At 45.4% G+C, this 13,722-nt stretch overlaps 1 protein-coding gene and 1 non-coding gene across 3 annotated transcripts in view; both read left to right on the top strand.

Moving 5' to 3' along the window:
• The first annotated feature begins 6,136 nt into the window (after positions 1-6,136).
• LOC139056276 (high-affinity choline transporter 1-like) overlaps positions 6,137-13,722 on the top strand; it is a 28,491-nt gene continuing 20,905 nt past the window's right edge. The window contains exons 1-4 of one of the 2 annotated variants that reach the window (XM_070534373.1): positions 6,137-6,427; positions 9,475-9,582; positions 11,969-12,124; positions 12,851-12,999. In XM_070534373.1, the coding sequence (XP_070390474.1) occupies positions 6,205-6,427; positions 9,475-9,582; positions 11,969-12,124; positions 12,851-12,999 (636 nt within the window). In that variant the 5' untranslated portion in view covers positions 6,137-6,204. The remainder of the gene's footprint in view (positions 6,428-9,474; positions 9,583-11,968; positions 12,125-12,850; positions 13,000-13,722) is intronic. The other variant, XM_070534374.1, reaches the window with a different exon arrangement.
• TRNAS-CGA (transfer RNA serine (anticodon CGA)) lies at positions 7,439-7,511 on the top strand. The gene has a single exon. It is a non-coding gene; the product is annotated as a tRNA-Ser (tRNA).

Consider the following 13,722-nt stretch of genomic DNA (forward strand, 5'->3'; position numbering starts at 1 on the left):
GCATCTGTCCCAACGGATATGCCTGCTGGTGAGTTTTTCAGTATAAGGCCGCTAACCTAGCTGCACATGCTGCTGTGCATGCCGATCAACAGGTGAGCTGCTCACCTTAACACCTGCCTTAACATTTTCAACGTCCCCGATGCATCTGCGGTCTCTACTGGTGTGCTCTCTCCGCCTGAAGGTCTAACCGGCGAAGCAATAGAATGTTGCAGCATGCCACGAGTCGACGAACAAACTTATTTGTGCTCGTCGTCAGAGTTATGCGGCACTTAAAAGAGCATCGGCGGACAAACAGTTAAAAGAATGTTAAAAGACAACAAAAACAATTTTCATAAATTGATAGCACCATATGCGTATCGTTACACAATGTTGAACAAAAACATTCCAGTTACAGGCATATTCAGTTTTACAATATAAAAACTTGCGCAGCTTGCAGTAGTGGTGCAAGGCTGGAGTCAACAGCGGAGCTCGGGATCACCTAGCTTTTACGTGGCTTGCTTAAGTTTATATGCGCAGATTAGATAACCGTTGGACGATTAGGGTGACAGAATGGGTTCCAAGAGAAGGGGAAGCGCAGTAGAGGATGGCAGAATACTATACTACTATAATATATACTACTATAATACTATACTACTATAATAGGGACAGGCCTTCGTCCTGCAATGGACATAAAATAGGCTGATGGTGATGATGATGCATTTTTGTGAGGTTATGCGAGGTTCGTGGTGGTGATGCCCTCGTTGTCGTAGCATCGTCTTCATTCCAGCTAAGATCGTGATTCGCGCTGGAATCATCGAGCATAGAAAACGACTTCTAGAAGGTTCCCTCCACCAACTTGGATTAGCCATTACGCTACCTATCATTCTGTCTCTGGGGTCGTTGGCACTAGGATATTGTAATAGGAACGTATGTGATGCCATACATACTTTTATGATGGAAACAAGGAGACTTCCATGCTAATTTTACTCTGTTATTTTCCACAACAAGAAACCGAAAATATTAACTTCTAATGTTAAGAAACTATAGCATGAAAATTATTATTAACGATCAGAATTCATTTACTATCTCATTTTTAGTAAAGAAAAAATCCTATTTAGGTATTTATTCTTTTTCGACTCACTGCCACCCTATTCATGGCCAATCCCCCGTAGTGGGTTGTGCTACATCTACAGGCACCAAACCAAACCAAACCAAAAGCTGGAATCGGCTGTTCGTACGCGAACGCAAGTGTCCGCTGTTTGGCGCCAACCGGTGAGCGCATGTATTCCTCCCCACTTGGCATATGTGAAAAAGGCTTGTCCGCGGCGTCGACGTGAATATGACACTGGCAGAAGTATTAGAGATGTTTGCACCGGCGGGTGTAATTTCAGTTTATAGGTGTGGACGTTTGGTCGAGAAAAACAGGATCCCTACTGGGTCGGTCATAGCCACATTTGCAGGGACAATTCGACCATCAGAGATTAAGGCATGACCTCTAACCTACAGAGTGGAACCTCTGTCCCCTTGTCCCCTCCAATGTGTGTAGTGCTGGCGCTATGGACACACCTTAAAATGATGTAGATCTGCTCCCCGATGCCGAATTTGTGGTGAAGAGCACAATTCTAGCGAGTGCAAAAGCAAGGAAAAAAGGTGCTGCCTCTGCAATGACGCGTACTCCGCTGTTAATTCGAATTGCTCAGCAAAGGCACGGGAAATTCAAATCCTGGAAATCGTCGAACGAAGACGTTGTTCGCGTAGAGAAGCCGTAACTGAAATTCATGCTAGGACACAGGGATACGCCGGTGTCACAGCCCGCCAAGCGGCAGCAACGGATGCGTCTCTTTCACTTTCTATTGCTGATGCTGTCGAAAGGGCAATGGAAAAAGCTAGGGAGCGCCTATCTGGAAACCTTTGCGAGTCCTTGACACAAATTCTCACTAGCCAGATGGCGCAGATATTCCGAACAACAACAGCAGTTGGTATAACTTCTCAAACAACTGACTGTTCACGTCCTTCGAATGAAGAAGTAACCGCCAATTTCACGTCCCAACATGCCCAAATTATAGGCCCATCCGTAAATCTCAACCAGAGCCAATGCGCAGGCTTCAATGATAACACACGGGGCGCAGATGAACTGGACATGGATCCTCGATCGTTAAAACGATGTAGATCCCCTTTGTCAAAAAAAGCTACCACACTAACTCAGTCAAAGACAAAAAAATATCTGAAAGACAGCCTTACAAAGGAAGATTTCTTAAAGGAATGCATTTTAAGTAAGGCAGTTACTGAGTCCACACTTTCGCAACCATAGGGCTCCTCAAAATTCCTTATTGGAATTGGCGATCAATACACTCTGCAGCAACAAATTTATTGTATTTATCATTGAAATTCTCCCTGGATATTATTGCTTTGCAAGAAACATGGCTTTCAGGACATTAATCTTTTCAATTATATCACTACCCATCTTTCCGACTGGACCGTCTATCGAACGACGGAGGTCTAGCTTTCTTTATCACTCACAAAATTAGTCTTAAGGCAAAGATTTCATATAAACACATGTCTCCAGAAAATGAAAATTTTGCATTAGATATAACCATACTAAAGTGTCTACCATTCTCGTTAATAAATTTATACTTTCTTGCGGGTTTGCAGAACATTCGATGTTTGGATTCAGCAGTGACTTCATGGTGTGACAAAAAGTTTGTTGGAGATTTCAACTCTCATCACATGTGCTGGGGCGTTCGAACTGACCAATGTGGCAAACGCTTGTGGGATTGGACAATCGATAATAATCTGTCTTGTCTGAACTCTAGAATTCCTACATATATTTGTAAACAGTCCCGCTCCGCATTGGATTTAAGTTTTTGTAAGTTCGTCCTTCACTAGCTCATCCTGGAGAGCCTTGGACTGTGCCACCAACCGTGATCACTTTCCAAGAATGTTTGTAATTGCTTGCCCGATTATGCCATCATGCTCCCAAGTACGCGTATTTGTAGGTTATAACCTACAAATAACATTTGGCTTCCCATTCTGAAGAGCATGAAGTCACCAAGGCTATGAAACTTTGTGCAGTAATTAAAAGAAGATACAAAAAGGCTGAATTTAGTGCAAAGAAAACATCTTATAACCCTTGGTGGAATACAGACTGTACGCGAGACCACCGACGCCGACAGGCAGCTTGGAAGCAGCTCCTTTACAACCAGTGCCCCAAAAATTGGTCTGATTACAAATTTCACGCTGCTCTATTTAAACGTACAGTTGCTCAAACTGGAGACGATTATGATAGGAAACACTACGATTTCCTTTCTAAATCTAAAAACAAAAAAGTTTTGTTTAGATATGTGAAATTTCGGAAAATTCTGCCATCGCCAACTAATACTGAGTATGTCAATCTGTCTTCCGATGAAATGAGAAAATCTCTTGAACTCTTTGCTAAAGGCTTGGAGAGTAGATTCCCGTCACTGATGTAATATAATTTGCAAAAATCAGCCCAAACATCAGTGTTTGCTGAAGTTACATTGCCTGAATTAGTTCACGTGATTCGTAACTTACTCTTGTCAGCCCCTGGTCCTGATGGAATTACCGTTCACATGATAAAAATTTTATTCCATCTATCTTCTGGAGACCTTCTAAACGTTATAAGCTATTCCTTAAACAAAGCCTGGATACCTTACGATTGGAAAGTAGCTAAACTAATCCCGATACCTAAAAAAACAAGGAGTAGGTTATAACATAGAAAACATCTGACCTTGTTCTCTTACTTCTAATATGGTCAAGCTCATAGATAGGGTATTACATTGCAGGATTACTATCTGGATGACGGAGAATTTCATATTAAGTCCAAATCAAATAGGCTTCAGAGCTAATTGCTTAATGGTGTGCCCATGCTGATTTAGACAGCCGTATACAACTTGCCCGGAAAAGGAGACAATATTCTGCTTTAGTGAAATTAGACATACTTAAAGCTTATGACAGCGTTGAAAATTCAATTTTACTGGATGTTCTGCAGCCTCGTAATTTCCCAAATTATGTTATCGCGTGGTTGGCAGAATTTTCGCGATAAAGAGAATTTTATTGCTTCAAGGACGGATGTACTACGTTCCTCGTCTAAATTCAGACAGACTCGCGGTGCTCCACAAGCAGCAGTCCTATCCCCAATATTATTTATTATGTATTAATGAGCTCCATCCCCACTTGTTGGGACATGCACGTATACGTGCATGCAGATGACATTGCATGCTTTGCGGCTGACAGTGACATTAACGCTTTATACCAAAAATTACAAAGATACATGAGTATGCTTGAGGTATGGCTTCAGACAATTTGTATGTCATTAAATGTAAGCAAAAGCGCAATTTTAGTGTTCCCGGTCATGGATTCGATTTCAATTTCTATAACTTATAAGCAAGAACAATATTCCACAGGTTGAGCGTCTAAAATATTTGGGGATAATATATAATAGAAAACTCAACTGGAGTCCACACATAGAAAGTGTACCGTGTAAGGGACAACGTGCTTTAGGTATTCTGGTATTCAGCGCAGAATGAGTAACCGACAATATGGACTACGTAGGGATTCACTGTTGGTGATTTATAAAATTTATAAGCGCGCCATATTAGAATTTGGGTGTGTCTTGCTCTCAGGTGGCCCAGCTAATAAAATAAAGCCTCTGGTTCTTTTGGAGCGTGATGCCCTACGCCTGTGTCTGGGACTCCCTAGGTTTGTGGCTATTAATGTTATCTATCAAAAAGCGCGTCTTCCAGCATTGCCCCGCAGATTTCGCATCTTAACGATTCAAGCATTTCCGAAATTTAGCAGCTTGCCGCTTAGACGATCTGAATAAGCCTTAATTAGTGATCCGAATTCCTTCTTTCTTGCTCATTGGTTTCGCTTTCGCACTCCACAGATTGTATATGTACAAAAACAATTAGATAGCCTCAACGTGAGCATTCGAATGGTAATTCCACCAACCGAATCAAATCAGAATATTAAGCTAGATTTTGATGTCATTTTCCTCCCAAACTGTAAGTTTCAATCAGCCACTTTTTAAATAACTTGTTGCAAGATTACCTTGTACACGTACAAACAAATAACATAATAGCTACAGATGCTTCTGTGAACAACGAAAAGGCGGGCGTGGTCATTTTCTCGCTTCCGTTTGGCTGGTCATTCTCCTTGAGACTACCAGATTTCACACCCGTTTTTGAGCAGAGCTTTTAGCAAATATTTTAGCCCTTCGGAAACTCACTTCGAACTCATTAAGTGCTGTTATTATAACAGATTTCCTTTCGGTCTGTACTTCGCTTACAGCTTCACCCAATTCGCCAACTCTAAAGGCGTTTCTAATTAGTTCCTCCACAGTCGAATTCTCTAAAACTATTATGAGTACCTGGCTATTGTGGCTTACATTCAAATGAAATGGCAGACTCATTAGCGCGAGCATCCCTGAATGGACCTATCATGCCTGTTCTTCCTTTGGTGGCGCACGTAACAGCAATTAGATATAGAAAATATTCAATTCATAGAAATGTCAATGAATCAACAATAACATGGACAGAATATCAGCACCTAAAATTTCCGTGGAAAATTCAGTGGTGGCCATCAACACAATCAGAAGTAGCCATCACGAGATTACGCTGCCGTGTCCCTCCATTAAACCTATATTTACACAGGACTGGTCTGACGCTATCGCCTCTGTGTCCATACTGCCAAGAAACAGAATCAGTAGATCACTATTTTTTGGTGTGTCGACGACACAAATTGTTGAGAAAGAGACATCTAGAAATTCCGCTTGCTAAATTAGGGTTAATGTTATCGGAAATCATACTATCTTTCGGTGCGTCGATTATAAGGGTCAGCCACAGGGACGTGTTTGATGCCGTTTGCGGTTTCGTACAATCAACAAAACGAATAACTTTTTGATTGTTCTCTTGTAATTTCTTTGCTTTTGTATGTTTCTTTTTCTTTCTATTTTTTTTCATCGAATTTGTAACACTTCAAAAGAATAGGTAATCGTTTCGGCACGCAATCCTTGGCCAATCCCCCAGTGTGGGTATGAGCCATAACATGAGGCCATCATCATCATCATCATCATCGCCATCGTTGTCGTCGTCGTCGTCATCATCACCACCACCAGAAGCTGCACGAGGATCGTGGCTGAGCACGCGGCATACCTCGCGTTCCACGCTACGTCGCAGAGCTCGTCCCGACGTTCCCGCGGGGAAGATGGCCGTGAACTTCTTGGCCGTGATGCTGATCTGCGTCTACTACGGCGCCGTGGTGTCCGTGGGCGTGTGGGCGGCCCGCAAGATGAACGCGGACAGCAGCCAGCAGGTGTCGCGCCTCAGCGTCGACACTCGCCGCAAGCAGGACGCGGCGCACGTCCTCATGAAGCTGTTCATAGCCAACCGCCACTTGCCGCTCTGGATGGGCGTCGGCTCCATGACCGGTGAGCGACATTCGCAGCTTCCTATACCCGAGCTCCCGCGTCATGGCCTCCGAGATCGGGCGGCGCGGAGAAGGGCTGCCGCCAGCGCCGCGCTATCTCCGAAGTCATATCCGCACAGCAGAGCATCCTTGTGCTATAGCACCCTGGCTACGTACGCCTTTTCAAACACACTTCAGTTGTGTTTGAAAAGGAGTACGTAGCCAGGTGCTAGCACAAGGATGCTCTGCTGTGCGGATATGACCTCGGAGATTGTGCGGCGCTGGCATATATATATATATATATGTCGCATGCGTAATGCGAAGGCGTGGGATCGTTCCCCACCTGCGGCAAGTTTTTTTTTCATCCATATTCATTACCATTAATTTATCATTTGTTTAATTCAATTAGTAAGCACAAGTAATTTCCCCTATGTTTTTCTTGGTGTCTTTGTTTGTTGGCTTCTCATGATACGATTTAAAAAAATCGGGCCCCTCTGTTAACCCCCTTTCTTCTCGCTCAACAGAGAGTGTAAGACGGGTTTGGAAGATTACTATGCTCAAGACAATGATGAATAGCCGGGCAAGGGAACAAGAGTTCAGGATCGCCACTCAGCCTCTAGAGTCGAACGAAGGTCTCGACTTTAATTACCTTCCACTTTAATTACCTTTAACTTATCGTTTCTTCATTTCATTTATTAAGCACAAGGAATTTCCCCTATGTTGTCCTTGGTGTCAGTGTTTGTTGGCTTCTTATGATACGACTAATAAAAATCGAGCCCCTCGGTTAACCCCCTTTCTTCTCGTTTATTTCATAACGAGGGTCTCGACTCCGGCGACATTGATGCCTTCAGGTAGCATATGTGGGTTTATTGACCAGTTGCCTTCACCCAAAAAAGATCACGTTCTCCTGACGCCTTCGGCAAAAAAGACGTTCCACGTCCGCCGCCAAGGTCTGTGAGTGATGGCGCTGGTTAACACTCCCAGGGTTCTACTAGGACACATAAATACCCAAGAAAGTAGATGGGAAAACGGCGCCGCGGTAGCTCAATTGGTAGAGCATCGCACGCGAAATGCGAAGGTTGTGGGTTCGGTTCCCACCTGCGGCAAGTTGTTTTTTCATCCACTTTAATTACCTTTAACTTATCGTTTCTTCATTTCATTTATTAAGCACAAGGAATTTCCCCTATGTTGTCCTTGGTGTCAGTGTTTGTTGGTTTCTTATTATATATATATATATATATATATATATATATATATATATATATATATATATATATATATATAAGGGGGGAAAATGTAGATTCCCATCATTCACTTTGATGCAACAAGAAGTCTCACACTTCTAGGTCGCAATGGAAGCTGTTGCGGATCTTGACATATTTCCCACCGTATAAGCGTAGTCGATCACATCGCGATCACATCGCGATCACATCGTACCGTTTGCGCGCTCGCCACCAGTGCATAAGTCGCATAGCGGAAGCCCAAAAGCGTACATCTAATACTTGTTTTGACGCAGCCTTACTTTCACAAGCTTTAATCGTAAATCTTCGAATGTCAGATACCATTGCGCTGCGAAACCGCGCTTGTATGACCAGGCATGTAACCATATATGAACGCGCTATATATAAAGAACTAAACCATCCTGTGAAGGTCACCGTGTTGTGGAGCAGTATGAAGACCACCGATGTGAAGGCAACCGTTCTTTCATCATGGTCATGGAGCCCACGAATCAGCCGTGGTGCATATATGGGCGATTGTTCTGTGACGTCGCTAAAGAAGTCACCGGCGGCTAATTGGAAAATTGTGCCACTAAAGGAACAAAAAGTCGCTAATGACGAAATCTCTAAAATGGCAACACTGGTTCGGCGAGGCCAACTGCAATGTATCTATGAAACATAGAGATGCCCCTCACCTGAGACAACCGCTGAACCAATTTCAATTAGATTTCGTGCATTTAAGAGAGAAAGTTATTCTGCAAGCAGCTAAAAGCACAAACTTTAACTTTTCCCAAGATATGCCCAATGCCCATAAATATCGAAAGAGTTCAACAACCACGCTTACAACTATTGAAAAGGCATGGAGGAGTGGGGATCTTCTCGAAAAATCTTCAATGTTCTTACTTAACCTTTTTTTTTCGTATACTGTTCACAGAATTGAAGTACTACAATTCTGTAAACAGTATCCAATCTCTTAACATTGACAAACCTTGTGTAATCAATTACAGCAGCTAGTGTAGTAACGTTTCTCATGGGAGTTTTTTGAAAAGCCGCATTCGCAAATTATTCTCAAACTCGAGGGTAATTTATAATGTACCAAATTTTACCAATCTGGCCGTCCGAAATAACCAAGTTTAAAGAAAGTGTTTATATCTGCATCTTTGTTTTCAGAGTTAGCGTTCCAAACTCTGACATTTTCTTTTTTTTTAATTTCCATTTACGGCAGCTTTGTGGAATAACGTAAGTGAAGTCTCGAGTACTTGGGCCTACAAAAGCTACGCGGAATCTTTGCGCAACAGTTGGTGGGTTTTTACACCCTCCTCTACATCCAGATCGGTTCATTGGGTTGGAGGTCAAGTGATCTGCTGCCCGGGTGAGGACGAGAGGGTGAGGGCGACAGCGAGGAGTAGGCACGATGCCTTGATGCGCGCTGTCTGTCGGTGCACCCAGTGTAGGAGGTCACGTGATCTGCAGAGTTCGAGGCTCGGCACAGTAAGGGGAGCGGCAGCACGGAACGTTCGCATTGGAACAAACGCGTCCGCTTCCCGTTGCCGGCGCTCTTCACGACACCAATGCTCTTACCGCGAGAGCCAGTGCCGGTGGTGATGTACTAAACTTCGTTCATATGTGCGTTCAGGGAGCGTTGTGCCAGGCACGTTTAGTTATTAAGCCTCAAACTTACTCTGCCCATAAGACTACGAGCATTGGTGTAATGTCCAAATACCTCGTTACCGCTGTCAATGCTTCGGCCTTTCGGGCCAAACTGCGACTTCCTTAAAGAGGAGGAAGCGCATCAACTGCTAGATAAGCAGAAGCGCTGGATATCTGGCTGTATCTCCGACTTCCTTTTCAGCGACCTGGGTGGGCGGCGGCTACCTGAACGGAACAGCGGAGGCTGTCTACAGGCACGGAATCCTGCGCTGCCACGCCCCTCTGGGCTACGCGGTCAGCCTGGTTTTAGGTGAGCCACAGATTTGCGCAAGCTCTGCCCACTAAACCGCACTGCGTGTAGGCGCAGTTTGAGGGCACTGATGTCACTGCGCGCAAGCACTGGTCACGTGGTACTTCTCCAGATTTCGCGCGCTTCTTTTTTTTGGCCCGGAAAAAGCAATACGGCAGCAGCTAACTTCATCGAAAGAAAACAGTTGCACATTTCTCAATACAATCTACAACTTTGTCAGTGAAATTAAGTATTGCGCTTCAGAATATACTTTTAAAATTTCGTTAATTTTACAGTGGAGCTGTATATGGCTTGCGTGCCATAATATTTTCGTGTCCGCACACAAAATTGGCATCATCAATGGCTCATGCCCCCACGTAAGCGATGGCTCATGGCTACGTAAGGTTCATGGCCACTCGCTTTGCGTTTGTAAGTTGCGATGACACTGCCCCTGTGTTCGTCGGTGATTTCATTGCGGATGTGTCGGGACCGAAAAGGGAGCGCTTTACGCGTTCCACGTTGCAGACATATCCCTCGCGATGCCACACCAATCCGGCCCAACCGACCACCCAGCGGCGTACGTGCATCGATCTGACGTTATCAGAGAACGTGTTTGCAGTTGCGAGTATGCCGATCAGTGCATATCACAGCGACCACAAAGCCATTGTGACCGTCTTGATTGAGAATGAGTGATGCCAGTAAAGTCTTAATCACAAGGTTTCTTACCTCGATGTTTACAGCTCCTCTGGTCATCCGCCACCGCAGGGTGGAATGGCCTTGACTTTTTAATATAATTTCGTAAGCTCGTGTATTGGATAGATTGAGTTGCTGAAGAGGAGAGTCAAATACCCAGCTGATCGCATTCGCGTATACCGCTCATTAGTTTTTCACGGCTTGGCGCTACTTCCTTTACGCTTCGGGGAAGAACAGAAAAAAAAACGAATAAGGTTGCCCAAGCATACCGTAGGAAAACGCGGAGAGAGCACTAGGAGTGAGCCTTAATCAAGCCTTCGAAAGCCAACTACCGGTCATATCTCCGTGAAGATATCCCCTTCGCCTTTTCTCTCTCACAAAGTCGGCCCAACGCGCGACCCTGCTCATCGGGTTTGGGCCATGCATGCTTGGTTCGCGGCGGATTTTGATTGGCGCTTGCTTATCCGCGTCTTTTGCCAACCGCTCTCTGCGTGTTTTCTCCCGATATGGTTGTGCAACTCCTGTCGTTTATTGCAACGAAAACACTTGTCGTCCTCATCGCAATGCGAGTGCGGCAGCCAGCGGCGTAGCCAGAAATTATTTTCGGAGTGGGGGGTGGGAGAAGGCACGCACTTCTCTGGGGACTGTAAAAAATCCGATGGCCAGATAACGCCCCTAATTTAGTTGACACTCGCTCGCACTCGTGAATATTATTTTTCTGGCCTTCATTATAACTTCCAGCCTCATTCACGGAAACTCGCGGATACTCACAATGACGTATTAAATATGAGTGCACTCGTTAGAGAATAGGCCGAACAATGAGTGGGGTTTCAGTATGTTACGTAAGAATGCTCCGTGAGCTTAATGTTTCGTCACGAGCCGCAACGCAACCGAGTGACGAACGATATTGCGTCTTTTCTGTAAACTACTATACAAAACTTAAAAGCATGGATGTTTTAGGCTCAAAGCGCGGTGTAAGCAAATCTGGCGCAACTGACTCGTTAGCGAGGGATTGCATAGAAAATAAATATTGATAGCACCAAAAAAAATTCGTTACTGAACCAAAAACATTAAAACCTGTGGCTTCCAAGCCCATTGACAGTAAATAAATAAAAAAAAACGATGTGTGAATGACAGTAATACTGACGTAATACAGCTGCTGAAAGTATGCGTACCACTCTGTCTTAGAAAACTATTTCTGGTCCTGCATTCTGCTACACGCACCGCGCGGCAAAGCTATAGCGCACCATATTACGAGTCGTAATGAGCTCGGAGGAATGGATATGCGACATTTACGTGTCTTCTGAAGTTTCCTGTCATTCACGCCGTTGCTGTCCGCGACAAACGCCGAAAGAGCGACTTGCTGCGCCGCACCGGCGTCGTGCGCTGCCGTTGCCAACGTATAGGCAGCGGAGCAAGGCTAAGGCAAGCGATGGATGCGTCACCACGTGCACAAACATGGCGGCGCGCACGGGAGCGTGGCGAAAAGCGTCTGTATAAGTTGGTTTGCAGAGGTTGGCCATGGCGTCATGATCTCGCGTAGCTCCTCCGCAGCTGTACGCAGCAGTAATCGCTCGTGCGGTGTCACAGACGCCGTACAATCACGCCCTGTCATTTCGCCATGCTTCTGGAGATGACGCTGTGCAACTACCGTATACTAGCCGTGCAACATAACGACAGCTTTGACGGTGTGGGCACACGTCACTGATCGCAGGCGGCACTTTCTTCTCGAGCAAGATGCGCGCGACCAAGCCGTTGACCATGCTGGACCCGTTCCAGCACCGCTACGGCCGGTGGATGGCGCTACTGCTGTGCTTCCCAGCCGTTATCGGCGAAGTCTTCTGGACTGCCGCCATCTTGGCAGCGCTTGGTGCGTCTGGCTAGTCTGGCCACCTGCGTTAATAATGTATTGCGTAACGTAAGGGAGCCAGATATAAATATCTATTTCGGCTAAAGCGCTCCCCGATTCGGCTATGTTGCCGTGATAACGTGCGAGATGACCGTACGATCAGCGCTTCTTATGTTACGGCCACAAAACACTCTGGCCACCCGCGCGAGCGAGCGGTTATGACTGCACTCTGTCATGATTCATTTAAACACTACCCCACATTACGGTAAAAGCCAGCACTCCCAGAATAGCCTCTGAGATGAAACAGCGAGAGGCGCGTTGTCCGATTGATAGGCACGTCATGCTTTAAGGCTTCGCGAATGTAATTAATGTAGATTCCTTTTTCTGGCGCAAATGCGGACATAGAAATATCGTACGTCAAGCCGTTACCCAATGAGTGAGAAATGTGATCTTTGTGCCCGGAAAGAAAGGTACACACTGACGCAAGGTTACTTATCGACAGGGGCAGTTAAAAAGTGAGTTCTAACATCAAAATTCCTTTTCTTCACCACGACTTCGTCTAGCCCGCTGTGGATGCCGTATCGTTACGCAGAGCCTCGCCAGACGCATCGAATCGACAGCTCATTCCATACACAATGCTTGACAGTGGCGCTCCCGTAGTCTCGTGAGGGTCTGCAACCTAAATTTTTGGTCTATGTAGCTTCCATGTCTAAGTGCCAGCGGAGACGCAAAATCTTTTTCTTTCAGGTGACACCGCCGGCGCTATCATAGAGGTGGACACACGCTTCTTCATACTGGCCTCCGCTCTGGTGGTGTTCTTCTACACATCACTGGGCGGCGTCTACGTGGTCACACACACCGACGTCCTCCAGCTTGTCATCACGACCGCCTGCCTGGCAAGTGGAGCGGCGTATCGGGTGGCAGCCCTTTAGATTGTAGCCAAGAAAAAAAAATCATGCGGATATCCCAAGAGCGGGGGTTTAAAACGAAGCTTTTTTCATGGGTATCGTGGGCCATCACATACTTTATAAGAAACTCTGTTACGACTACTCGCCAGAATCCTCTGAGAATGTCTAGGTGTATTTCGGGCATGTGCCGGCGCTTTGGTGATTACCGAGTCTCGCCAGCCACCTTTGCATACTCTTAAGGTTTGTTGAAGCATGTTGCCGCTATTTTCGTTCGGCCACTCAACATGCCAATAACCCTCTTTGTCAAGCCACTCAGGATCGAAACGTGGCCCACTGCCATGAAGTACATTGCAGAAACTTTCTACCAGTTTATGAATGATTGGCCTGTGACCGTTTCGTATCCGCAATGCCTACTCCCAATTGCAGACATCGCTACTTCCGTTCCCGATCTAACCTGCAATTGCGATCAAACGATTAACGTTGTGGCACATATACAACCGAGATTGTATTCAAGTATACACACAGATGGTTTATGCAAAAATGGAAGCTTTAAAGGTCGGCGTATCGGCACATCAAAAGCGAATAACATTTAGGTTGCGCCACATAAAGAGGCCCGAAGCGATTTTGACGATTTTGTAGAAACGTACTCGGTCGTTAAGGTATACGCCCTTCAGATAAAAACAAATGACACATTTAAGCGGTCCGCCGCGT

Source organism: Dermacentor albipictus, chromosome 2 (genome assembly GCF_038994185.2).
Source record: "Dermacentor albipictus isolate Rhodes 1998 colony chromosome 2, USDA_Dalb.pri_finalv2, whole genome shotgun sequence".
Classification (NCBI taxonomy): Eukaryota; Metazoa; Arthropoda; class Arachnida; order Ixodida; family Ixodidae; genus Dermacentor; species Dermacentor albipictus.